The 24,862-nt window shown below is 43.6% G+C and overlaps 2 protein-coding genes across 4 annotated transcripts in view; both read right to left on the minus strand.

Annotated features, from left to right (window-relative positions):
- Positions 1-4,907, minus strand: part of DHX9 (DExH-box helicase 9) — a 28,219-nt gene extending 23,312 nt beyond the window's left edge. The window contains exons 1-5 of the mRNA XM_076339603.1: positions 4,781-4,907; positions 2,823-2,963; positions 1,434-1,545; positions 1,053-1,165; positions 509-654 (exon numbers count right to left, since the gene is read on the minus strand). Coding sequence (XP_076195718.1) covers positions 509-654; positions 1,053-1,165; positions 1,434-1,545; positions 2,823-2,963; positions 4,781-4,891 — 623 coding nt within the window. The 5' untranslated portion in view covers positions 4,892-4,907. The remainder of the gene's footprint in view (positions 1-508; positions 655-1,052; positions 1,166-1,433; positions 1,546-2,822; positions 2,964-4,780) is intronic.
- A 657-nt stretch (positions 4,908-5,564) lies between these two features.
- NPL (N-acetylneuraminate pyruvate lyase) lies at positions 5,565-24,765 on the minus strand. 3 transcript variants are annotated; one of them, XM_076339606.1, is made up of 13 exons: positions 24,732-24,765; positions 16,834-16,902; positions 15,110-15,183; positions 13,871-13,958; positions 13,141-13,317; positions 12,652-12,709; positions 12,489-12,564; positions 11,133-11,225; positions 10,159-10,307; positions 9,927-9,973; positions 9,027-9,111; positions 8,122-8,161; positions 5,565-6,707 (listed from the first exon to the last, which is right to left on the minus strand). In XM_076339606.1, exons 2-13 carry the CDS (start codon positions 16,896-16,898, stop codon positions 6,469-6,471), a joined length of 1,191 nt encoding a protein of 396 aa, XP_076195721.1. In that variant the 5' UTR covers positions 16,899-16,902; positions 24,732-24,765; the 3' UTR covers positions 5,565-6,468. The 3 variants fall into 3 exon arrangements, with proteins under 3 accessions (XP_076195721.1, XP_076195720.1, XP_076195722.1); XM_076339605.1 differs by lacking the exon at positions 24,732-24,765 and adding an exon at positions 17,427-17,470; XM_076339607.1 differs by lacking the exons at positions 13,141-13,317; positions 24,732-24,765 and adding an exon at positions 17,427-17,470.
- Positions 24,766-24,862: the final 97 nt, after the last annotated feature.

Genomic DNA, 24,862 nt, shown 5'->3' on the forward strand with positions numbered 1-24,862 from the left:
ACTGAAATTTAAGACCCTCAAAACTCCTTCGGGAAGATTCTGCCAAACTAATTTTTCCAGTAGAAAACTCCACTGCCAAAAAAGTTAATTATAATAAAAATATAAATCAAATGTCCTTAAAGCACATTTCTACATAAGCAAATGTAAGCATATTTAAGATTTACTCAAAATGTACAAAGGCAACTACAGTCATACAAACAATTACCGCAAGCAATTGAGCACTCTTTCCACTCAAACTGACACCTCAAGAGTTAGCTAGAGCACAGCAATCATTTTAAAAGACGCACATCCATGAAAAACATTAGACAGAAATTTCTTCAGAGTCACTCAGATCTCGGCACCAAGGCTCATCACCCCCATTTCAAGATTTAGGGATGTTGTTGGTCCTGGTAAAGAACATGGCTTTCTCAAACGGCACTATGGAGCACTGCAAATAAGCATGATTAGCCACTATCACCAGAAATATTTCTAACCCTTCATATGCAGAAGGTGACTAAAACTACCAAACCTGTTGTGATCAGGCCCCATTTCAGTGTATTTATATTCTTCCTGAATCTTCTCCTTTTGGAAAAACTGGTTCAGACGTGCCTTGGCATTTTCCAAGGTCCAACTCCCGTGAAGATCGGCATTTAAGTCCACTTCTGACTCCGAGGTCTAATATTGAAAAAAAAAGTATCGTTTACTGGTTTCTAATAGATTTCAGTTTTAAACATTCTTACAAGTCTTTGAAATAACTTGTCTAGATGCTATAAAATAATTAAGACATTACAGAAAATGCTAAAAAGTCTTCAGTATTTCCTTATTTTCACTACAAAATGTCTATACAAACAATTGGATATTCACAGCATCCAGAGTGATTTGTTTTGTTCTTAGCTTAAACAAGTTACCTTTGTTAAAAGTCAGCAGGTAAATCTGCAGCTTAAGTTAAAACCAACAGCAAAATATCAAATGAAAACTGCAAACTTGATTATAAATGCTAATAACAAATGAAAGGGAGTGAAAGATACCTATTTAAGAATGAAAGTAAAGGAGAATTACATAGAATGACTTACTGCCTGCACTTCTTGCTCCTCTCTCTTTGAGTAGTAATCTTTCAAATTTGCACCCCGATCCCACTGAGCTCCATGATTGCTACAGTTTCCGGGTGCTGCACCTGGGCCATTGTCTACCACGTGGAAAAAGAAGAACAAAATCAAAATAACTCTCCCAAAACATGTTCTTAGCAATGGAGAGGTATTGCCTGGCAATCTCAACAGGACATGATGAGTCCCTCAGATCTCATGAAGTCATTCACACCTCTGCCTCAAAACTACGACGACTTCTGTCTGTCTTCTGTCTGCAGAATTATGCTATGTGGGAGAAAAAAACCCACCCAAACCTATATGCACATATTACATCCACATACGTGTAACTTACAGTTTTCACAGTCTTACCTATTTCAGCCTCTATAATCAAATGTGGAGGAAGAGGTCCACCCAAAGTAGAACTGGAGCCAGTAACATCCCTAGCTGCTTCTTGTCCATCAGGGGTATCACCAGCTGCTGGCTAGGAAAGAGAATGAAGGGGAATATCAGCACATTCATACAGAATAAGTCTTTTTACTATTTAGCTAGAAAACTGTTCAGGCAGTTTAAGGAGGTCATGCATCATTGTGCAATAGTTACCCCCAGTAGTAACCCCCAATAGTAACACCCTTTTAAAAACTGAAAAGAATACAATTGCTGAATATTTAGCTTTTTGTGGGTGTTCTATAACAAGATTTCCAACCAACAAGTAGCCCTGACTTACTGAAGTTCAGCAATCATAAAATCAACTGTTTCAGCACCCAGGATAAAATAACAAATACCAATCCCTATCATATATCCACGGGAACTCAAATATACTTTATGAACACACACACAAAAATGCTGTAAGAGAACATTAATACCCTTAGGAAATGACAATACTATGGTTAATCATTACAATTTGAATTTTTCCTATTTTGAGATGTGTACGTTTAGCTAATTGATCACACCACCTCTGCTTTATTCAAGATACAGAACACACTATCCCTCTTTAGGATCTAGCCATGCAACACATTGCATTGCCATGAAACTAACCGGTACATCAGAAACAATATAGGTCCTGTTACCATAAGGCTTCAACTAGGCTAATGGGGCAGGGACACTGCTTCCACTGATCAAACTATGTATCTTATACAGATATACCCTTAATGAGGCACTAGAAAAAGACTCTTCCAGCATATAACATGTAGCTTCATGCTTTATTTACCGTTCTCTAAAATTGCTGTAAAGACAGAGTTACCTTCCTCCTCAGCTTTTACATGATAGTCATTGCTGATGCTTGCATGGTTCATAAAACATCATAAAAAGCAGTGATCCTATTACACATGAGGAGCTAAGGCAGAAAGCATTTACGGTTTAAAAAAAGCCAAATTTTCAACGTGTGGTTTGAGATGTGATTTTTTTTTTTTAAAGTACATAGTATTATATATCATAACATCCATTTAAAGCAATTCCCAGTGTCAGGTGTGAGTATTCAGCACAGTATTCAGTATTCAAGTCAGGCTGCATCTTACAGGGACTCTGAATTCTCTCCAGCCTCAGCAGTTATGCAGACCAACACGCATCTGTTTTTACCAGATCAGCCTACAACATTCACTGTATATATTCCAGCTTTCCAGCACTGCAAGCAGAAGTCCTGCACTTTCAGTCTTCTTCACCGCACACGGGTGCCAGACTGAACTCCAAGGATGAAATGCAACTGGATGCACAGCACTGCAATTAAAGATTAGCCTTTGGTAAGGAGAAAGAGCAGCTTACTCCAAAAGCAGGAATTTCGTCTCTCTTCATTTCGTTCACCCGAACCAAGTAATTGACAAAGTCTCGAGCAGCGTTGCTCTGCGCATCTTTCTTGTTAGTGGAATTGCCCATGCCAATGTAGTTAAAGCCTTCCACTCGAACCTGCAAATAAAAACACAGATCTGTGGCACGTACAAGTGAAAGTGTCTTGAAAACCAATAATACTGAAACACCAAATATCAGTTGCTAATAAGTACAGGAGAAATATTATTACTAAGTATTGTTACACATCATTATAGATATATACATATATTTCTGTAGGTTTTGAACGTATACTTTATACATATTAAAGGAAACACCCACAGCCCATTCTCAGAGAGCATGAGTGTTTCCCAAGCCCTTGTTGAAGAAAATTAATCTGTGTAGGAAGGGGCAGTACCAACACACAGCTGCAAACTCTGCCGAGGCTCACCTTCCTCAACCTTAATCCCAAACCCTCAGACAACAAGGACAGGAGTGAGCTTATGTGTCCTCTACCGTAGCTCCACGTTATTACAGCTAACAACATGCAATGTATTTCATAAGCTTTAGAACAGCAATTTTATATCCTGCTAGCTTACCTGACAGGCTGCTGCAAAACTTAATCACAGGAAATTTATTCAAAATTCAGACTAACCAGACATTTTGCACCCGCTTTTCTGCAACCACTGCCCCTCATTTAAAAGTTATTTTCTTTTTTTCACATTTACAGTCAGCAACTCCATTTCATTTCAGCCTCATTTTAGCTATAAACCACTTAACGCATTTCTGATTTCCAATCTTCACTCTGCTGACCATGTAAACAGCTTTTAACTATAGCTAGTTGTTGTTCTCAAAAAAAAAAAAAAGTAAGCAGACTTGCATATAACATTCCAGCTACCCCAAGCCAGTTTTGCACAACATTGCTAATGCTAGACTGCATTTGTCCTTCAGTGCTGAATCACACTGGTAGCCAATACCCATTTTCTCACCAAACAACATACTTTTGTTAGTATTCTGCTTAACAGGTTCCAAATAACGAGATTCCACTTTCAGCACCAACTATCAGTCTACCAGGACAACGGTATCACCAACCAAACAGTAACCATACTGGATTCACAACCATTGTACCAGACTGTGAAAATCAGTAAAAGAGAATGTTTTAGTGAGATCTGTTCATCTGTTAAGTTTCTATAGATGCTCACGGCGCATCAACATACAAAACAGAATGGTTCAACAATGCAACTGTCCATACAACCACTTCATCCAAGAAATGCTCAATCTCGGTTACAATACCTTTAAAATTGGTTTAATATCACTGTGCTTCTCAGTTTTGTTATTGGTGGGGAAGATGAACAGGGGAGGAAGGCCCTAACGACAAATTCAGGGTGTTCAGTGCAAATCTATGGCGTCGCTTACAAACTAGCCCATTCTGCATGTGGCCTCGCACTTAGCGTCAGCTCTTTCTCAGAGCCAACCTGAATTCAAAGCTCCCTGCTGGCACATCCACTATGCCTGGAGCCAGGAACAGAACAACGTTACAACAGCACACAGACCAGCAGCAAATCCAACAGGGATTTTTTTAATACGTCTCAATTCCAGTTCAGCAGATGATCAAAGTTTTTACAAAGGTGACACACAGTACCCCTTGCTGACAATTGTTAACAGCAAGAAGGGTCACGCACACCCTTAGGAAAATCGATTCCTTTTTATTGCAAGAGCTTTGGACCAGGCTGCTCTACTCTCACACAGCTGCTAAGTGCACTTTACACCACGCACAAGAAGCCTGGATGCTTTGTCCGCGAAACGGCCAAGCCTCCCGCCACCTCCCCCCCCAAGCGTTCCTTTCGCCCTCGGCTTCCAGCGCCCTCCCACCGAGGGCCCGGCACACTCCAAACCCCCGGCAGGCCCCCGACCCCCGGCCCTCCCCGGAGGCGCCGGCGAGGCGGCAGGGCCCGCACCTCGCAGAGGAAGGTCTGCCGGCTCCGGCCGCCGCCGGAGCGGATCTCGTAGGCCGGCGTCACCCTCCTCCTCCCGCACCAGGCGTACAGGTAGTTCTTCACGTCCCCCATGGCTCCGGCCGGGGGGGGGGGGGGGGGGGGGGGGGGGCACCGGCCGGGCCGCAGCTCGCCCGCTCCTCCCGGCGCCGGCCTAGCGGCGGGCAGCACCGCCTTCCTGCGCCTCACGGCGGCGGCCGCGCATGCGCGGCGACGGCGGCCGCGGCGGGACACAGCCGGGCCGGGCCGGGCCGGGCGGCGGGGTCTGCCCCGGCCCGAAAAGCCGCGACATCGGCGCCCAAACCCCCAGGGCGGGAGCAGCCAGCGATAGCAGCGGCAGCGCTCGTCTTCTTCAGTACCACGAAAGGGCTTCAGCGACACTAAGCGCTCCCGGACTAGACAGAGTATAGATTGGAGCACAGTATTGGGGCCTGTTAGAAAAATTCACCCCTTATCTACGCGCCCTTTACCTGTGCCCTGTACTGAAATACTCAGCGAGTCACAGCATTAGCATGACAGCGTTAAGATTTATTTTAACAAGTGCCTAGCAAGCGATCCCCGTGTCCTCAGAGGACAAGGGACTCCGCAGGCAGGGCGGTGCACCTGCCCGCAGGCCTCGGCTGCTCCTGTCGCGCTGATGGTGCAGAGAAAACCTCTGCAGATGCCCACAGCACCCCGGGATGATTTCACGCTCTTACCCTTACCTGCCAAAGAAGAGCTCTCCTTAATTTCTTACAAATTCAAGGGGCAGGGGGAAAGGAAGCCTTTATTATTGTGTATTTCTTGTTCAGTGGTTACACAGCGAGAGGAAGTTAGTAGAATTTTCCATGCTCTTGCGTTATGAAAAGTTAGCAACGTGCCTCTCCACGTTTCCCCTTCTCTCTTCCAAACATCCCGTGCAATCATTTTTGCATGCAGGAGTGCTGTCAGGAGGTACGGGCCAAGTGGTAAAGGGCACGGGACCTCGGATTTGTCACCTACACATACTATCAAACAATAAGAGCTTGAGCTGGTGGAGAGGGCTAAGTCCAGGGTGCAAAAGAGGGCCTTTCAATCTGACAGCAGATGACTTTCTAACATGTAAAGACAGTATTCTGCACTGCAATACAAAAACGTACAGCTCTATTCTGCCTTCACTTTTGTTGCAAGGAAAAAGATGGAGAAATATCTGCTCATTAGAGAGCCAAAAGCTTTCTGTTGCAAAAGTCTTTTTAAATTTTGCATTAAGTGGAGGTGCACAAAGACAATGAGATCAGACAAAAACTGGATTTTACATACATAGTTGGTGTCCCATTGACTTTGTGACAAGCAGTAAAATACCCATCTGAGCAACTAGATGTTTAAAAACTACATGTTTAAAAAACACACTGTAGTGCTGGAGATACTTATGAAGGGAGAGGACAAAACATGATTTAGCTGGAGAGAGGGTAAAGACAGACCTTCCTCCTTTCTAGACAAAAGGAGTCAGGACCCTTCAACTGGGGAAAATCTGCTTTTTTAATATTTTATTAAAAGATACCAGCTAGTCCTGGGATGTGCAGCGCTCCAGGGGAGCAGAGTCAAGTTACACAAAAAGGCAGCTACACGTGTGCCAACAAGGCCAGCCCTTAACAGGAAGGGGCTCAGGCACATTGCCAATTCCCTGAAAGAAGTCACAGCCCATCATGTGGGGAATGTGATGAGTGACAGTGACTCCCAGAAGAGGAGCCTCCACTTCCAGATCGACACAGAAGTGAACATGAGTCGCCATCAGGCCACACAATGCTATCCAGCTTGGCTTTGGCCTTGACGATGAAATCCTCGGAGGCGTCAACAAGCGGAAGCCGCGGAGGTCCCATGGGAATGCCAGAAACAAAAGTCATTACAGCTTTAGTCTGTGCAACACCAAAACCTGGGAGTACAAAAGCAAAATCAGGTCATTTACAGCTCATTTTGCTTAAAGCAGTCTCTATACAGGTGTCCATAAAAGCAGCAGCATAGCTGCTTACACAGTTCTTGTGTAATCTGGCATAAGCCAGGCTTGAAGCACTTCTCAGAAGTGAGAACAGTGTAAAAAAGAAGAGATGATCATACTTGCAGACAGGAAAGACATTACAGTAAAAACTATGTCTACTTACTACATTTATTTATATATTACACCATCATCATTTCCCTCCTAAAGATACCAAGCAGAGTGTTTTCTTAGACATGCACTTTACAAACTACTATGTCAGTTTTACAGATAACCAGGGCTCTGTGTGTGTTCCTTTCCCCTTGCCAAAGATGTATTGCCATGCAGCCCTGACAATAGAAAGATGTTGTGAGTCCTCTGTAGGTAAACCAAGCAAAAATAGGGCTACTTCCAATTTACCTTCACTGGTAGGCTGAGCTATCCCAGCCAATTCGTCATCCCAGCAACCCAATCTTTGCAGCCTCATAGCTATCCCCCGATGCAGACTCACATAAAATAAAGCCCTGGGAGTAGTAACATCCTGCTGACGTATGACAATGACATGGGGTACCAGCTTAAACCACCATGGGAAACTTCAGGAGGCCTCTCTGTCCACAGCTCAAGTCTCCTTATGTACCTCTGGAAATTCAGTGTTTCCCTCTTTACTTATAAGGCTAAATAATGATGCATTTCCTCTGACTTTTAACCCAAGGAATACAACCAAGCACTAAAGCTCAGCTAGATTCATTGGGGCTTGTGTATGTATAGCAAAAACACAGTGAACAGTTCTCTTCATTAAGTGAAAACCATGAAATGTCCCATTCAGTCTCCCTACGCTACTCTGACTTGGTTGGTTTTAATTGGTTTTTTTATTAAAACTTGGTTTTGTTTCTAAAAATCATTCCATTTTAAAATGCTTTGGCCTTGTACAGCCTTGAACAGAGCTACTCTTAAATTATAGCAAGGCAGGAGAGACAAGTAATCAGAGCTGTTTTTCTACTGGAGTACCACCATTTCAGAAAAATGACTCTCTAGAAACAAAGCTAGAAATGAGCTTTTGGAGACAGAACAAGAAAAACCAACCCACAGAAAGAGTCAGGATAAGAAAAAGGGTAAGTCACAGAGTCACAGCTTTAAAGCTGTGAGATTTCACAGAAGGAGGAAGGAAGTGAGAGTGGAATCTGTCAGGGATGCTTGGTCAGCTCCCTTTGTTGAGCTCCCAGCTGCTACTAACTCGGGAAATGGCACGTGCAACATTTCTCACTGCGAAATCTTTCAGGAAAGAAGTTCTGAGGGTACAGCAACATGAAAGTTTCTGGAGGACCAAGTCTGCATTTTTAGATATAACAAGGGAAACAGGCAGTGTAGGACTTACCTAGTTTGATGACAAAGTTGAGAAATTCCCCAGTGAGAAACTAGAAAAGACAGACAGTAGTTTATTAACTCCTTCAAATTTTAAGATGTAAAAGCACCTACAGCTATTATGATATTTACATCTTATACAGTTGTTGTACAGCTTTGAGAAAAGCCCTTGGCCACCTGGCCAGTCTATGGGAAATACTAATTGAATTACATTAGAATAGGGAAGGGAGGGATGGATGTAAGAAAACCATCACTCCCTCTCAATCTATCACTCATGTTCAAGCTGTCCCTCACCGCAAGCAGTCTGAGAACACTGGTAAGTTTCATATCAGCTCTAAAGGTTTACAAATCTGAATATCCACTGCCTAGTGAAGAGATTTCCCAGAGCAGATCATCTCTCAGACATCTTTTAGACTTTCATCCTGAAGTCACTTCTATTTTAAGACAAAAGAAGGATGCCTCAGATGTCCCATAAAACCACTGGCTATAGATTGTATACTGATTACTCAGAACTCCTCACAAATCTTCAAGCTGCCCAAGACCAAGAGACGTCAAGGCAGAGTTGCTTTGGGATGGCTTTCTGCCCTACATCATGTAAGGCATCACCAGAATATTCCCAGCCAAGGGGCTTGGCCATTGTGGGCTTGTTCAAGGAAAAAGGTCAGGCCATTGCTCGCTCTGCATAGATGAGATTAGAGAGCTGAAGGGTAAGTAAGGCAGATCTTGGCTAAAAGTTAGTTAAGGGCTGGTCAAAAAGGTGAGGAGAGATGAGTAACAAGCAGGGAGGTTGGAGCTGAAAGAAGTTTGCTTTAATAAAGCTACTTCAGGGATGGATGACAAAACCACATGGAAAACAGCCCCAGTAAAGCTAGAGGAGAAAGAAGGCTGCTCCTAGTGGGGACAGTAAAGATACTGTACCTGATACTTCCGTGCTAACGCGAGGTCTGGCTTTGCAAAGGCTTGCAACATCAGATTGGTTTTTTGGCCTAAATAGTTGTATGTACTGCCAAAAAAACCCAAACCAAAAATAGAATCAGTAAATGCAAAGAGGGAGCTTAGAACCACTGAAACAAAAGACATAGCCACAGGCTTTCTCTGTTGACATTATAAGAATGCCATTATTATGATAGAGATTCATGCAATCTATGTGTGGTTTAGACTGTCAAGCATCTGAAGTATGCCAAGCCCTACGGAAGAGTGTAGAGAGCAGATTCTCTTCCAAGTTCTTTCCAAATGGAACTGCTTTTCAAAATCAAAAATAAAAAGAAACAATTAGGCAATACAGAAAGTAAATCACTTAATTTTCCAGTTGCTTGTTCATTTAATGGATCATCTACTCAAGAACACAGGTATCACACAGTAATTCATCTAAGCAGCCTTGTATGAAGGGCAAGAAGACAAATCATAAGTAAAACTCAGCAGGGCCCTTTACCTCACAGACTTCTCATGTGAACTAAGGTAAACGAATTTAACCTTTTTGGGTTTTGATTCCTTACCCATATAACGAAGATAAAAGGGATTCCCTACTTCAAAAAGTTGCCATGAGGATAAAGAAATATGTTGAAACCTTTGGGTCAGCTTACAGACTGCAGCAATAATAACCCAAACTAACATACTCCAAAATCCCAGATTATACAACTGTCCCATTGCTAGCACTGGAGCTAGCTTGTCTGTCTGCTTGCTACTGTACAGCCTTACCCTGCAAAATCCTCCATCGCCATGACAGAAGACAGAGAAATACTGTGTAGATAGTGGAAGATACAACAATAAGGTGTGTGTGTGTGTGTGTCGAGGGGAAGGAGTCCAAGCCATACTGACCTTCCAACTGCTCCATCTGCCCCTATTGCCAGTGCACTCAACAGTTGCTAGTTTGGGGTGGGGGGAGAAAGAAAAACATTTTTACTTCATGTAACAAAATAAAGGAAAAAAAAGGGGTGGTGGGAGGGAGCAGCAAAACTACCTGGCACTGAATGTCCAGGGTTACTTTTTCCCCAAGGCTGAAGCAAGAGAATGCCATAGAAGAAATCATTTTTTAAGAGGAGCCTCTTACCTCATCCACCCCATAAAGAAATGCAAACTGTTCTCTCTCATTCTTGTTTATACACTGCGCAAGGTCCAAGAGGTCCGTGTCGCTAAACTTCACACCCTGGAAGGTGGGGATCTGCTCTTTTATTCCATCCAGCAACTCTTCAACACAAACTGTGCAGAACAGCAATCTCATATGAAGAAGCACACCCCTGTTCTGGGAGATTTCCCTGTCTTGTCCCCAAGAGGGAGACTTACTATTTTACAAGTTGTTCACTTTTGGCCTAAGCCTAGTAAACTATATAGCTCTAAAACAACCAGTAAGACAACTTCAGTGTGATTACTTCCCAGGGTTATACAAAAGACACCTTTCCGCCCTCTTTGAAGCATTCCTTTTACCAGATCAGAAGGCAAAAACTCTGGATAAGTGGAAGTTTAGGAACAAACTGGCAACAACATATTTAAGAATAAATATAAATTTATAATTCCAGAAACACCACATAACCTGCTGTCTAGAGCAAGTAACCGAAGATCTGTATTCTATTCCTCATTATTCTGCTAAATAAGACGACTTGAGAAGCACCGTGGTTTCACATGTAATTTACTAGCAAACATGACTATGCAGTCCGTGTACACCAAGAGAGATGGTGGTAACTATCTTGCAAAAAAATCAGGATTCAACTATGCTTATCCAAGGCAATTACCTAGCCTGGTCCACAGTAATTGCAAGGCCATGGTTAGCATCACCTCCTCCATCCCAGTTGTTCAGTACTCATAAGCTGTGACTTTTTTTTCCAATGAAGAGGAATTCAATTTATTTTCCAGTCTTGGATTCACCTCCCATTTTCAGAAAGGATCCTTTCCGCTACAGCTTGCATGTGATGGGAACAGAGGCCACATACCTGGTTTAGGCTGGTAGACTAATCACACCAGCCACTGGGATTATTCGGGTTGCTATGAGCCTATGGGCTCGGGAAGAGCTGACTAAGCAGTACTTACCCTTCACACCCGTCAGAGGAGGAATGTGATAGTAATAAAATGGAACCGCAGGAGCTTCAGATGCAACCTGCTGTAAGAAAGCAATCAGCTCATCTGGAAGAAAACAAGCAAGTACCCCCATTAAGAGAAGGAAACTATCCGTAGTGAAAGACAGTTCAGATTCACAGCAGCCAGGGTATGTGGAGAGGTGATCTACAGCTTGCATACCATACGCAGCGAGTCTCATAAAAACCTCAAATCTAACAAAACTCAGTGGAAGACCTTAGGGAAGGCAAAGACAATATTTAAACCAAACCGATTTCAGTAACTCATACTCATTCTCTTACAGATGAAACTCATGTATGCTCTCACATGCACACTGCAAGACCTGTATGCCAAAGTGGTCTCACCAGGATCACTTGTGTGCAACACAGAGAACAAGGGATCAAGTTCACATTCATCTCCCTGGGGTACTGCTCAATGGTGATGATGAACAGGTTTTTGGACAACTTTTTTGTACTGTTTTAGGAATCAAAGAGGTATTATGGTCAACATTCTTCCCGAGAATCTTGTTCACTGCATCCTTCATAAATCTTAGGCAATCTTCCCATTGGCATAGCAGGAAGAGCAGTGGGCTGAAACCTCACTGCCATCCTGCTACTATCAGCAAAGGTCTTCTGCTGATCTTTGTGCTGTTCCTCTGTGCTTACCAGTTTGATTGCCACTGATCGTGTCCTTGGCTGTCAATACCAGCCATTCTGGCAATCCACTCCAGTTTCTTCTGGTGCTTTCATATGAACATTTCCATCCATAATTCATTCAGAGAAATTTTAACATTTCTGTTATGAAACCTCCACTTCATGTGGTTCTTTCATGTTATGTTCATGATACTAAAAACAAAACACTCAATTTATAAGTTTTATGTAGCCTTAGGTGCACAGAACCAAACCTGATCACCTCAGTAACAAGAGGCACGCCTGTATATCAGCAGTTTATCAACTTGGTCAGTGACCAGCAAGGGTCAGCATGGAACCAACTGCTTCCTAGCGTGGCCCAGATCAAGCGTGAACTCCATACTATCTATTCAGTTAACTACTCTTTCCATGAGCAACTCTTCTTTTCACAAGAGGCTAACAAAATACATCCCAAAAGACATCCTTCCCACTTCTTACTGGGAGAATTCTGATATCTCACATCTTTTAAAAAAATGCTTCTTCTAGGTTTTGCTTTTGCATGGCGCCAGACATGACAGGTGTGCAAACATCATCAGCAGAATATTTTCCAAAGAAAGAAGTTGGCATCAATCCTTTATCTATGATAAAGCTTTGGAGGGCAATATAAAAGGCCTCAGCAGGTCTGGCAGTCACACCTACTCACCCTTGTTTGTGGGTTTGAAGAAGAAGGGGGCTATTACAGCAATACCACTAGCACCTATGGCTGCTGCGTGTCTTGCCTATAAAAGAGAGAATGGGAAGTATCTGAAGGTACATCTGCTTTATATTTACTACACATACAGTGAAAATGAATCATATATACACACCAGCTCTTGGGACTCTGGCAGACTTAATGCTCCCACATGAATGATCACGTGATCCAATCTGCACAAGAACAAATTCAGAAGGTTTGGGGAGGCTTCAGTGATGGTGAAAAATACCAGTCTGCCAAAATGACTAGCTTCAGACCAGGGAGCCACAGAACAAGGACTTCACTGAGCTAGATTAAACCTAAAAGGGATTTGAACCTGTGTTGACCTGACGAGCAGACACACAGGGAAAATACCGACAACAGCAAGCAGCTGGTGGTGGAAAAAAGAAAACATATTTGCAAATATGAATCATGTGACTCCTCGCTGTCGTATTTGCAAAGCTGTCAGGAGGGACAAATCTTAGCATTTTATTAGGATGTTAAAATTAAGACATTAAGGATTTAAGGGGAAGCTGGGAATAGGAAAGGCTATCAAAGCATATCTTTGCTTTCTAAACCTATTGCTCTGCAGAGCTATCAGAAGAGTTCAACCTCACTACAGCACCTTTGACTGCTTGTCTGCTCCTGCCAAGGGAATCTCCCAGGTTCCAGTCCGTCAGTCCCATTTCTGTGTTTCTCCTTTATATCCATACAGACTGTGAGCCTTCGCACCAGTTTATTTCTGCTCACTATCCTTCTCACCCAAAATACCTCCTCCTCTCCACATTCTCCGACATAGCAGCTAAGGAGAAGGCAACAGTGATACAAGACCATGACAGGTACGAGAGAGAGAGAGAGAGCGGTTATGCAATTAGATACACAGCTAAAGATCTGGGTTGAATTCCTTCTGCCACCAACTTTGCACCTTTAGGGAAGCACTTAAGCCCTTTATACCTCATCTTCCCCCATAACAAATAATTTAATTAATATATTAAAAGGTTCAGAAATGCTCACAGGGCATAAATAGGCAGACTGTTCTTTACTTTTATTTCTTCTCAGGAAGAAGCAAAGGGCACAGCCCTTTTTTTCCCCCCAGAGCCCTTTTTTGTCCCCCTACCCCTCAGTGTATCAAAGAAAAGGACTCTTACAAGCTCTCTAAGCAGCGGGAGGGGACACCAGCTAACTGGCAGTGACAAAAATGCAGACTTAAGATAAATGATGTGGGGAACAAAGCCCAACAACAAAATACTCCAAAAAAAAAAAAAAAAAGTCCATCAGTAGATGTGGCTTTGCACCAGGCATGCCTATATCATAACACAAGATCTGGAATCCCCTGTTCCCTCTCAGCTACTCACTTGTCTTTTCCTTGGCACACCCATTCTTCTGCCAACTGCTTCCTCTCCTGGATGTTAAGGGACAGTCCTTCTCCTGTTGTGCCATTCACTGTTTCAACACAACACAACACACTTGCTGAGGCCTGGCCTACATGCATTGGTTTACTGAAGACAAGAACTGACGCTTTTGATGATATTACACAGAAATATTTTTCCCCCCAAACTCATTTTAAAATAGCGATGGTCTGCACCAGCATCTGCATGGGGATTGCAGTGTTATCATCACTAAATGCTTGTGTCAGAAACCTGAGTGTTTCAGGATCAGCAGCGGTGAGAGGGAGGAGGCAGAATCAGCTGCTGAAGCTGTGAAACTGCCCCCCAGCACCTCCACCCCAGCAGATGCTACCTCCTTCTCCCAGCAGTCAGTCAGGCTATGACAAGTGCACAAAGGGACGCCCAGCTAGCCAGGCAGAGTGATTGCCTATCCTCCACCCCAAGGAAACAGCCTGACCTGAAATTTGGTGTCTCTGTCGTGAGTGGAACCACATGTCCTACCTAGGCTAAAGCACCCCTGGGAAACAATGAGACATCAGTATGTTCAGTCACAAACAAACAGATTAAACTGGGATAGCTGAAGTCACTGCTATGCTCCACTTTTCGTTTTGGCACTCTTTCCACATAAGTTTTGAACCAAAATCTTATCACTGACTTCAGCTTACTTATCTACGCCAGGCTGTGAATGAAAGTGGTTTAGCAGATGCTGTATTCTCTATCCAGCCATCCCTGCTGCCCCCGCAGCAGTCCCTGAGACAGAGGCAGAACAGAGAGAGATGGGAGCAGTGACCACCTCGGTATCACCCAGTGCACCGCAGGTCTCCTAAAGAAGCCCATTTGGCTTTGATGAGCCCATTGAATTCCCTGGTCTCCTGAGCTGATGTCTTTTAATCAGATTATTGTATCTTGCCCAGGCAAAGGGGAGAATCATTCATTTGAGTCTTCTCTGCCAAGACAGCATTATCCATTCATCTCTGGAAATGTCACTGTATGAAGGCAAGGCTTATTTTATCCCACACAGAAATGGGGTGTAGGCAAAAGCAGATGCCCTAAGTATCACTTACACCCTCTCCACTGGTGTGTATAAATGTCTAGAATGATCCCACATCCACAGTCCCTCCCACTACAGATCTTATCAGGCAAGATATCATAGGGTTGCCATCCGAGCAAAAGAGGTGTAACACAGTTTGTCAAAAAAACACTTACCAAAAACATTCTTCACGTTCTGCTCGCTTACCAGATAATCCACATATTGACGAATCACTGAAAGGTTAATTTGTCTGAAATGAAAGGAACCGCAGCAACCTTAGAAGCCTCAGCAACCATAAGTCTCCACCCACAGATATATTAAACTTAGAGATTAAGAAAACAAAAAAAGACATGTATTTTTGAAGCCTTGCATTTGTACACATACAAATTATCCCAAGGTATGATACCCTCAGCATGCGTTTAACATTTCAGGTAACAGTTCAGTTCTGAATTCTTTCTTCCAGTTTCCTTTCCTCCTGACAAGTAGTTCACTGTTCCAACCTTTTATCTCAATTGATAATTACTGCAGGCTCGACACAGCAAAGGGCTTTTTTGCGGAGATACGAGAGAACAAGAGGCAGTCAAACCTTTTTGACTGTTGAGGGAAACAGGAGTCCTCTTGAGAGCACAAAGATATTTGTGCAAGTGCTGGCAAATAGTTAAACTATACTTGTAAGTGCTGGACGCAGACCGTAAAATGGCATCTGCTGGATGTGACTTTGACCTCTCTCTCTCTCTCATTAAAGGATGAGGAAAGCAACAGACTTCCCTGACAAATAGGGGAAATTGAATTCTAGGTTTATCTTCCCTGCAGGACAGACTTATTTTGTTTATCAGTGTATAATATTTCACCATTGTTTTCATTTGTCAAACATACAGACCGACCCTATAGTCTGGGAGTCAATTCTGGGACCTTGACTGGGTTCACACATCACCCAAAATTTCATAGCTGCTTTCACAGAACATATCTTCTTACAAGGGCCAGGCATTCCAGGCAGTGCGCCCAGATCACTCTCCAAATACCATGTTGCAATAAATTTGAGTAGTAATAAAAAATGAAAATCAGAAGTTTCCTTTGAAGCAAAAAACGAAGCAGTGACTGCAATGCAAATGAATTCTCTGATTGAGACAGTACCACACTTTACAGCACTTTTCAAAAGTAAAGGCTCACTTTCAGAGGACTGTACTAGCAAATCTCCACTGTCTCCCTCAGAAACATATACAGATCTTGACGCATCCCCCACCAGAGAAGCTCAGGGTCCTTTGCTGACTCCAAACAACTCTGTCTTGCAACATCAAGATGCAGTAGGGAGGACATCTGTTTACTGTCACTGCTTTGAGGAAGGCTGAATTTCAACTTTCGATTTGATGTTATTTTCAGAACTGTGCAGTCCTTGCAATATTTTCTTCTGGTTTAGACTAATTCCATGCATACATATATACATGTGAATTGCATGCACGAGTTAACTAGGGTACAGAAAAGTCTAAAAGGACATCAGATTTTGACAATTATTTTCTAGCTCTCAAGCTCTTTTTAACTAGGACTGTGATTTGCCTTAACAAACATGAAAATACTGCAATACTCTATGCGTATAACCTTACTATGATTTAATTTACACCTACAAAAGCAGTAGAAAAAGAGATGTGAGGCTGACCCAGACTCTCCAAACCCAGACCTGCAGCACTTGCTGGGCAACAGGAGAATGCGGAGGCTAAGGGAACCCACTCTAGTGCTAGCCAGACCAACCTAGTAGTTTCTCCATCCCATGAGAGATCCGATTTAAAAACAAAACCAAAACTGAGTAGTTCCAAATAAGAAAGAAGGGAGACAGGGTTTTAAGGTAGCAGTAAGCAGTGCAATTCTGACAACATGCCATGTTGTGATACAGGGTTATACTCACCCATCAGGAGTCATTGGAGTGATTGTAGCAGCTACAAGACCCTGCAACTTCTTTCCAGGTGTCATTGAGCTGTTTGGAAGAGATAAACATGATTCCCATCTTTATTTAAGCAGAGTTTCAACTAACTTCTGTTAACAAGAAAGCTCAACAGGCAAAGTTCAGAAGAAGTGGACTTTGCAAGGGTGTTATTTTTGGTTAGAGAGAATTGACTTCTTGTTGTTGAAAGAGCAGTTTATTGCAGCCAGCACCATCCCAGGACAGGACCGGGAGCCCCAGGTGCAGTTACATTTCAAAGACGTCTTCTATTTTACCCTTCCTTTTCCACGTATAGGTTATGGTCTAGCACACACCTGGTAACGCCTGGCAGCTTGGAAGGGAGAACAGTTTTGCAGAGAACCGGGCTCTTCCCCCGAGAAAGGCAACCTCACGCTGCCACCCCCAGCAGACCACAGCGACCCGCCAGGCCCGCGGGCAGCACCCGGCCAAGCCGAGGGGCCAACCCGCCCGGGCGGGCGGCCCCGGGGAGGGCGGGCTGAGGCCGTCCCGCAGGGCAGCGACGGCGCCCCCAAACTCCCCCCCAACCACCCCCTCACCTCGCCGGCGGCCGGCACGGCTCCGCAGCGCCTTCGGGGCGGCCCCGCCGGTCGCGTCGCGTCGCCTCGCTCCGCCCTCGGCCCGGCCCGGCGGAAGGAGGCGCGGCCCGGCCCGGCTGCCGGTGGCTGCTCCGGACTGAGCGGGCCGCCCCGGCTCTGCTCTAGCAGGCTCCACGCACGTTTAAATGCTGCGATGTAAAAAACCGCTGAGCAGGCAGGAGCGGACTGCCGCCGGCCTGAAGGGCGGAGGAAGCCGGCATCACCTGACAGCGCTCCACAGAAAGCACCTCTTCATCGCCCCTCGTCTGCTTTCTCCCCGGCTTCCTTTGATGACCCATTAAAACAGCCACAATCCCCGCAGTCTCCCATAACCCACACTCTACAAGTCATGCTTAAAAGCTAAGGCTTGTTTGGATTATTAATCATTATTTGCAAACTTTTAAAAATAAAGAAATAAACTTTTAAAAATAAATAACGGGGTGGAAAGGTAAAAGAGCTGGCTGCACGTCTGAGGAGACACCCGGCTCTACCGCACATTTTGCTGGAGGAATGGTACCTATTGTAGCCAAGGTGGACAGCAGCACTGCAGAGCACCAGGGCTGGAGATTTGGGAGCGTTTGGTTAACAGCTCTATGAATTTCAGCAGGGATTTCTGCCCAGGCACAAGTCACTGTAGAAAAAAGGGGATATCTTTTTGTTGATGGCTGAAAATAATGAGGGAAGCCTGGCTGCAAACCAGAAGCATGTCTGCAGCTGAAGCAACTCAGACAAGATCAGCTCCCCTTAGGTTGTCTACCCATGCACTCCGGAGCTGCACGAGAGAGAGTTCATGCTACTGCTGTGATTAGCAGCGTCAAAATGCCCCCTGGAGCTGTCTGCTAGAGAGACACATCAACTGCATGGTGCAATAGAAAGAAAAACAGATTTTCTGCAGTTCAGTACCATTGAATGAGAAGGATTTCGAAAGGCTCGTTGCGGAAAGTGAGGAAGCAAACTCAAACCAATAACATATAAACATATAATGTATGAATAGAAAAACCATCCATAAACCAAAAGCCATGAGATGCACAGAAATGAGATGTTAAGGGGAATACTTGCTTCATATTGGCCCCACTACGTACACCACCACGACCTGGGTGCAGCTCACGTTGTGGGGGCTGCAGGACAGCATGAGGACTTCAACCAGGAAAGGCCTTGGCTCCACGTTTCCTCATCTTCTGCCTCCTTCTTGTTCCAGTGTGGTGCTGGAAGCACTCCCAACGCCAGTGCAGTGCCTTGGCTCTGGGACACGTGGCGTGGGGAGCTGGGAAGATCCATGCCTCTGTGTAAGAAAGGCAAATGGAGGTCAGGCTGTGACAAGCAAGCAGAAAACAATGGCTCACGGGGAGTTACAGCCACTCCCCGCATGCAGCCCATGTGGCTCTTGTTTTCTTCTCCAACATGTGGTTTTACCAGATGTGTACCACGTGCGGTGCAGAGTCTGGGCCCCACGGCAGAAATGCAGCTGTGCCCAGCACAATCCTCTTCCATCCCACCAGAACTGCAGCTGGTCCAGAATTCAAATCTTCTCCCAGCAGATCTGACCACCAGCACCTCTTAAAACAAGGTACTGCCCTGCAGAGATTTGTGGCTGACATTTAACAGAAGAAAAGAGCCTATGAAAGGCCATATAAGTGCATATGGACTGACCACCAAAAAGACAATCGGTCTTTCTTGAGTACACCACAATGCCTGCAGCTTGCATCTCTCCTGTAGGCTTGGTTTGCTTCCTGGGGAAAATCATTTGGGTTTCTACACCCATCCATAACAGGTGCAATAAAACATTCTGCCTTCAGTGTGTACTTTCAGATCTTCCATTAGAGCGTGTTTTGAGAGCATCCAGTGCCTGCAGTAGAGAGAACAATCCCTCGTTGTTGTGTGCTCTGGGAGCACTTTTTTCACGTATACACAATAATCTCAGGAGCTTGGGTTTGCGGTATTCCTCCTCCACTCCAAAATATGCTCACTGTGGGCTGTTCACATGCAAGCGATCACTTTCTCTGGGGTTTGGCTTTATTAACAGGTTCTCACAAAGCACATATATTTTTCTTTTCTTGGAGGCTCATCTCGTTCTTCCAGAAATCCCCTCTTCTCTATGCTCTTCCATTCCTATGGGTAATTTCTGTTTTTCCAGGCTGAACAGTCCCAGCTCTCTCAGTCTCTCCTTGTAATACAGGTTCTCCAATCCCATGATCATCTTTGAGGCCCTTCACTGGACTCACTCTAGGAAGTCCCTGTCTTCCCTTTACTGGGGAGCCCAACACTCCAGATGCGTCTCTCCAGTGCTGAGCAGAGGGGAAGGATGACCTCCATTGATCTGCCAGCAACTCTTTTTCTAATGCAGGATACTGCAGGGTCACGCTGCTGGCTCATGTTCCGCTTGTCCACCAGGACCCCCAGGTCCTTTTCAGCCAAGCTGCTTTCCAGCTGGTGGCCCCCAGTCTGTACTGGTGCATGGGCTTATTCCTCCCCTGCTGCAGGACATTGCACTTCCCTTTGTTGAAGTTCATGAGGTTCCTGTCAGTCCATTTCTCCAGCCTGTCAAGGTCCCTCTGCAAACTTGCTGAGGGTGCTTTCTGCTCCATCATTCAGGTCATTAATGAAGAGGTTAAGCAGTACTGACCCCAGAAGAACAGTGTATTTTGGGAGGTTCAGAGACAATTCAGTGCTCTGTAGAGCCATTGAGAGAAAGTTCAGAAGATTTTTGAGTATTTTAAGAGAGTTTTAGAGCTACTTCGTGCTGTTGACAGCATACGAGAGAAGCTGTACAGTAGCTTGAAGTGGTTTAGAGCTGCTTAGAACAGTTTGTAGGAGTTACAGATTGGTCTAGAAGGGTTTTAGAGCTGCCTAGAGATCTTTAGAGGAATTTTAGAGCTGTGTAGAGGAGTTTAGAGTTGTACAGTAGAGATTTAGAGGCATTTTAGATGTATTTAGAGACACATTAGTGCTGCTTATAGCACATAGAGGAGCTTTAGATCAGTTTAGAGGTGCTCTGAGGTTTTTAGAAGAGGTTTAGAAGAGGTAAAGGAGCTTACAGTTGTTTAGAGTGCTTTACAGGAGTTTTGGCACACTCTACAGGACTTTAGAGCTGCTTAGAACTGTTTACAGGGGCTTTAGAAGAGTTAGATCAGTTTTGAGTGGTGTGGAGCTGCTTACTGCTGTTCAGAGCAGTTTCAGAGGACTTCAGAGAAGTTTTAGCACTGTTTTTCTAAACAGGCATTTCATAACTGCAGAAACGAGTTCTAGAGCAGTTGCAAGGAGACAGAGAGGGTTGAGACCTATTTTGAAACATTTTACTGCTGCTTAAAGCAGTGTGGAGGAATTTTAGATATTAGTGTTGTTTAGAGAATTTTCAGAGGAGGGATTTTAGAGGAATTTATAGCTTCTCACCGTTGTTTATAGCCGACTAGAAGAGTTTTAGAGCTGTTTAGATGTGTTTTAGAGCAGTGTAGTGCATTTTAGAGGTATTCTGGAGCTGTTTAAAGAAGTCCAGACTGGTTTAGCAGCACCCTAGAGTGTTTTAGAATTAGTTAAATAATTTTAAAAGGTGTAATTTAGGGGGTGTAATAATAGCTCTTTAAGAGCTCATCAGAGGTGTTTTGTAGCTGTCTGGAGGTATTTTAGAGGGGTTTAGAGCACCTCAGAGCATCTTCAAGGAGTTTAGAGGTCCTTAGAGGCCTAAAGGAAATTCAGGGATCTTCAGATCAATATAGAGGAGTTCTAGATAAGATCAGATTAATCTGAAAGCTGTTTAGAGGAGGTTTAGAAAGATGTTAGTGCAGTTTAGAGGACCCTAGTACTCTTTAAAGGGATATTACAGCAACTCAGAACTGCTCAGTGTGCTTTTGAGGAGTTTTGGAGAAATTTGGAGTTATTTTTCAGATCTTTAGAGCTGTTTATAGGAAGTTTAAAGGCATTTTAAAGGTGCTAATAAATCATTAGAGATGTTTAGAGCCATTTAGTGGCAGTTTAGAGCTGATTAGAGGAGTTTTAGAGTGGTTTAGAGACCAGTTAGAGTTGGGTAAATTACATGGTTCGATGCAATTGCCTCACTGCAGCAATACAGAGGTCCTTACAGCTCTTCAGAGCTAATTAAAGTACTTCTGGAGGAATTTAGAAGAGGTATACAATGGTTTAGAGCTGCCTAGAGGGCGTTAAAATCTTACAGTAGTTTACAGACATTTTGAGAAATTTTAGAGTTGCCCCAGCCCATCACCTCCCCAGTTCAGTGCTGGTTCAGGGTTGGGACTGTCTTCCCACATCCTTCAAAGCCACGATCGCCGCTTCTGACTGCCCTCACTGCCTCTGTCCCTCTCCCCCAGTCCTTGGGTGAGGGTTTCGTGTTTCAGGGCAGTCTTTGCTTACCTTTGGAATGAATGCAATTAAGAAAATGATGGTAAAGATTCTAAGACTCTCTGATATTTACACTGATAAGGCCCTATGTAATTACCAGACGGAAAAAGAACTGTGCTTTAGCCAAAACCAATACACAAGTTATTCCACAGAGGTTTGAAGGACAGCATAGGTCCAGTTCAGCAGTACTACATAATACAGTGGATAATGACTAAATCTATTCATTCCTCCTACAGTTGTCAGCATATGAATACCTGCACGTCCCCTTACACTAACCTCCCAAGTGCTAGCATACCACATGCAATCAGCAGTGCCAATGATGTGTATGTGAGTTCAGAGTCGTAAGGATGAGAGAAAGAAGAAGAAATTAGTTTACTGTCGCCATTTAAAATACTTCCTCTCCTTTATACTCATTTCAAGTGCATGTTTAATGCCAAATATAGTCTTCCAATGGAAAAAAAAAACATTCAGGAAGGCTTAAATGGCTGTGGGAATTTATATTCAGGAGAATCTGAAGACATGAACTCACATTCAGGTTCCAAAATCTGCATTGTAAATTTTGGGCAAGGCAGAAAAAGAGTTTAGGCTGTCTGCAGCTGCTGTGCAATGACCGGAAAAGTGTCTTCCCACTTACCACTGAAATAAGCAGTAAAGTGTCAGTGGTGCCAAAGCTCAGAGGATAATAAGGACACCAGTGAAAACAACAACAAAAATCAGTTGCTATTTTTCCAAAACAAGTATAGGAATAAAAATACAGTTTTATAGATTTAAGCAATTTTTCTGTAAGGAAAAGAAATGAACATTAATGTCAAAAGCTTATCTAAATAACTCCATAGGGTAATTTCAAATAGGGAAGTTATAAACACTTTTATGTTGCCATGTGCCAACATAGTGGATTCACATATCTATTAAGAACTCCATTATTCATATAACTAATTTGCTGAGGTAGGTTAACTACTAAAGCCAAAGGCCCTCCAAGTTTCCTTCAGACTTTTTTGTTGCTGCTGTGTTAACACTTCCAACATTTTCTATACTGATTACAATTTACCACCCCTGTCCTTTACTTCTACTTTCCCCAAATCACACTTCTCTCTACCTACACACAGTTTTGACATCTGGATTTTCCCATTTCTCAAGCTACCGTGTTCTGGCTGGGCATAATTAAACTATAGTTTTGCTTCTGTTTCTCTCTGCAATAAATAAATGTACCTAAATACAATTTTCTTTCAAAGACAGACCCTAGTCTATTTTCAGAACAAATATGAAGTACCCAAGCCTAAATGATGGCAGAAATTCAAAAAGACAATACCCGTGAAGTGATCAAATTCTGTTAAATACCATCCTGGCTGGCTGGTATTCAGAAGTGCATCATCTGAGAAGCTGATGTGATGTCATTATATGTAGAGCATCTACCTCATTTTCTCTGCTCTAAATCTAAAGGTGCAAAAATCAAAAGAAATACTGACCTCTCAGATTTTAAATTTGAGTTTTAAACTGTTAAGCTGGATGTCAATTCTGCCTGGAAGCTTGCCAGTTTAACTCTTCTAGAATTGAGCATAACCTGGAAGATTTTCCTAACTTAGGATTTTCTTAACTGTCCTAACACAGACATTCAGACTGGTATGCCTGCTGCATAAAAGATGTTTAACATGCCAAGTTGCTAATTTTTTAGATGTTAAGATGCTTAAATGTTTAATCTTCCCATTAACAGTTCACTAATAGATACTAGAGTATATTCAAATGTAAGGCTTTAGAAATATAAAGAACTATCATGGTACACTGGATCCATTAGTGAGCTGAAGTGACTGTTGGCAATCAAGAGAGTTTGAGGGACTTTTGTATTAAAGTAAAACTCACCTCTAAACACAAACAACAGTGCCATCTGTTGCAGAATGCAGCATTGGCTTATCTTGAGAAAGGAGATAAAGAGAGACCACGTTCTTAAAGAATCCATCTCTGGAGGCCTTACTTGCATAATCTAAATAACAAAAATGCCTACTGAAACCCCACACCCACTACCAAAATCCCCACTGTAAGAAGACGGGAGAAGTTCTGATATGATCCGCACTCATGCAACTAAGGTCAGGAAGAAGCTTCGGAGACAAACCCTCAGCTAGGATAACTGATAGATTCATGCTTAGGTGGTTAGTTGTATCAACAGGCCAGAAAGAGAACACTTTCCTACAGCCATGCATCACTAATGCCTATGTGCTGACAAATATATTCACGATGTGCTTGCAAGGGCTTGGTAATGGATTGCTCATTCTGCTTCACATCACCCAGTATGTACCACAGCGGTCCTCAGTTCGTATTGCTGAAGAGCTATCACAATAGAGACACCCCTAGCAAGAAGCTCACCATTTTTTCAGTTATCTCTTCATGTCTTTTTGGAGAAAGTGGAAAATATTATTTTAGGAGAGCATTTTCTTTAACATTTCTCTAAGATACTAGTCCTTATGCTCTGGGCCTATTTCCATCATCTCTGGACATGTTTTCAGGTCCCTGGGACTCCATAGGGAAACCCTGAGCTCTTTAGGGCAATTTCTGCATACCTGGGTCTTTTTCAGACCCCTGGAGCTGTTCCCATCATCTCATAATAAGCCTTCAGCAGAGTCAGGAGGTTATCCCAGGCCCTGGGCAGAGGAGCTGCCAGGTGGTCTCACTCCACGCAGCATACAGATTGGAGAAAGCTGAGAATGAGAGGGAGGGAGGGAAGGAAGGAGGGGACCACAGCAGGTGAAGAAAAAGAAAAGGAAAAGATCACCTTGAAAGTCTAGGAAGGCAAAGCAAAGAAAGGAAATGCAGAACCACTGCGTTACTGCCCACAAAGACAGGGCAGAAGGTATCTGCCTGAGGGACTGCTGGATGATACAGATAGATAGAAAAATGCTGGAGCTGATACTGAGCTCGTACCTTCTTCTGGAGAGCCTGTCCACCAGGTGAAATATAAGAGGCTGTGGGCTGCCACTGTGGTTGCTAACTACTTCTTTCTCGATATTGCCTGAGGTCATTATTTGTGGTGTGGATTGTTGGTGACTTCAAAT

Source organism: Aptenodytes patagonicus, chromosome 5 (assembly GCF_965638725.1).
Source record: "Aptenodytes patagonicus chromosome 5, bAptPat1.pri.cur, whole genome shotgun sequence".
In the NCBI taxonomy this organism is placed as follows: Eukaryota; Metazoa; Chordata; class Aves; order Sphenisciformes; family Spheniscidae; genus Aptenodytes; species Aptenodytes patagonicus.

Bases quoted from the DNA above. Each gene is read 5' to 3' on its own strand.
- NPL (XM_076339606.1), bottom strand. From the start codon at position 16,898: ATGACACCTGGAAAGAAGTTGCAGGGTCTTGTAGCTGCTACAATCACT. The intron at 10,308-11,132 runs GTAAGTACTGCT...TGTTCTGCACAG, and splicing joins TCCTCTGACGGGTGTGAAGG to TTTGTGTTGAAGAGTTGCTG. The intron at 8,162-9,026 runs GTACAGTATCTT...TGTCTTTTCTAG, and splicing joins CGTTAGCACGGAAGTATCAG to TTTCTCACTGGGGAATTTCT.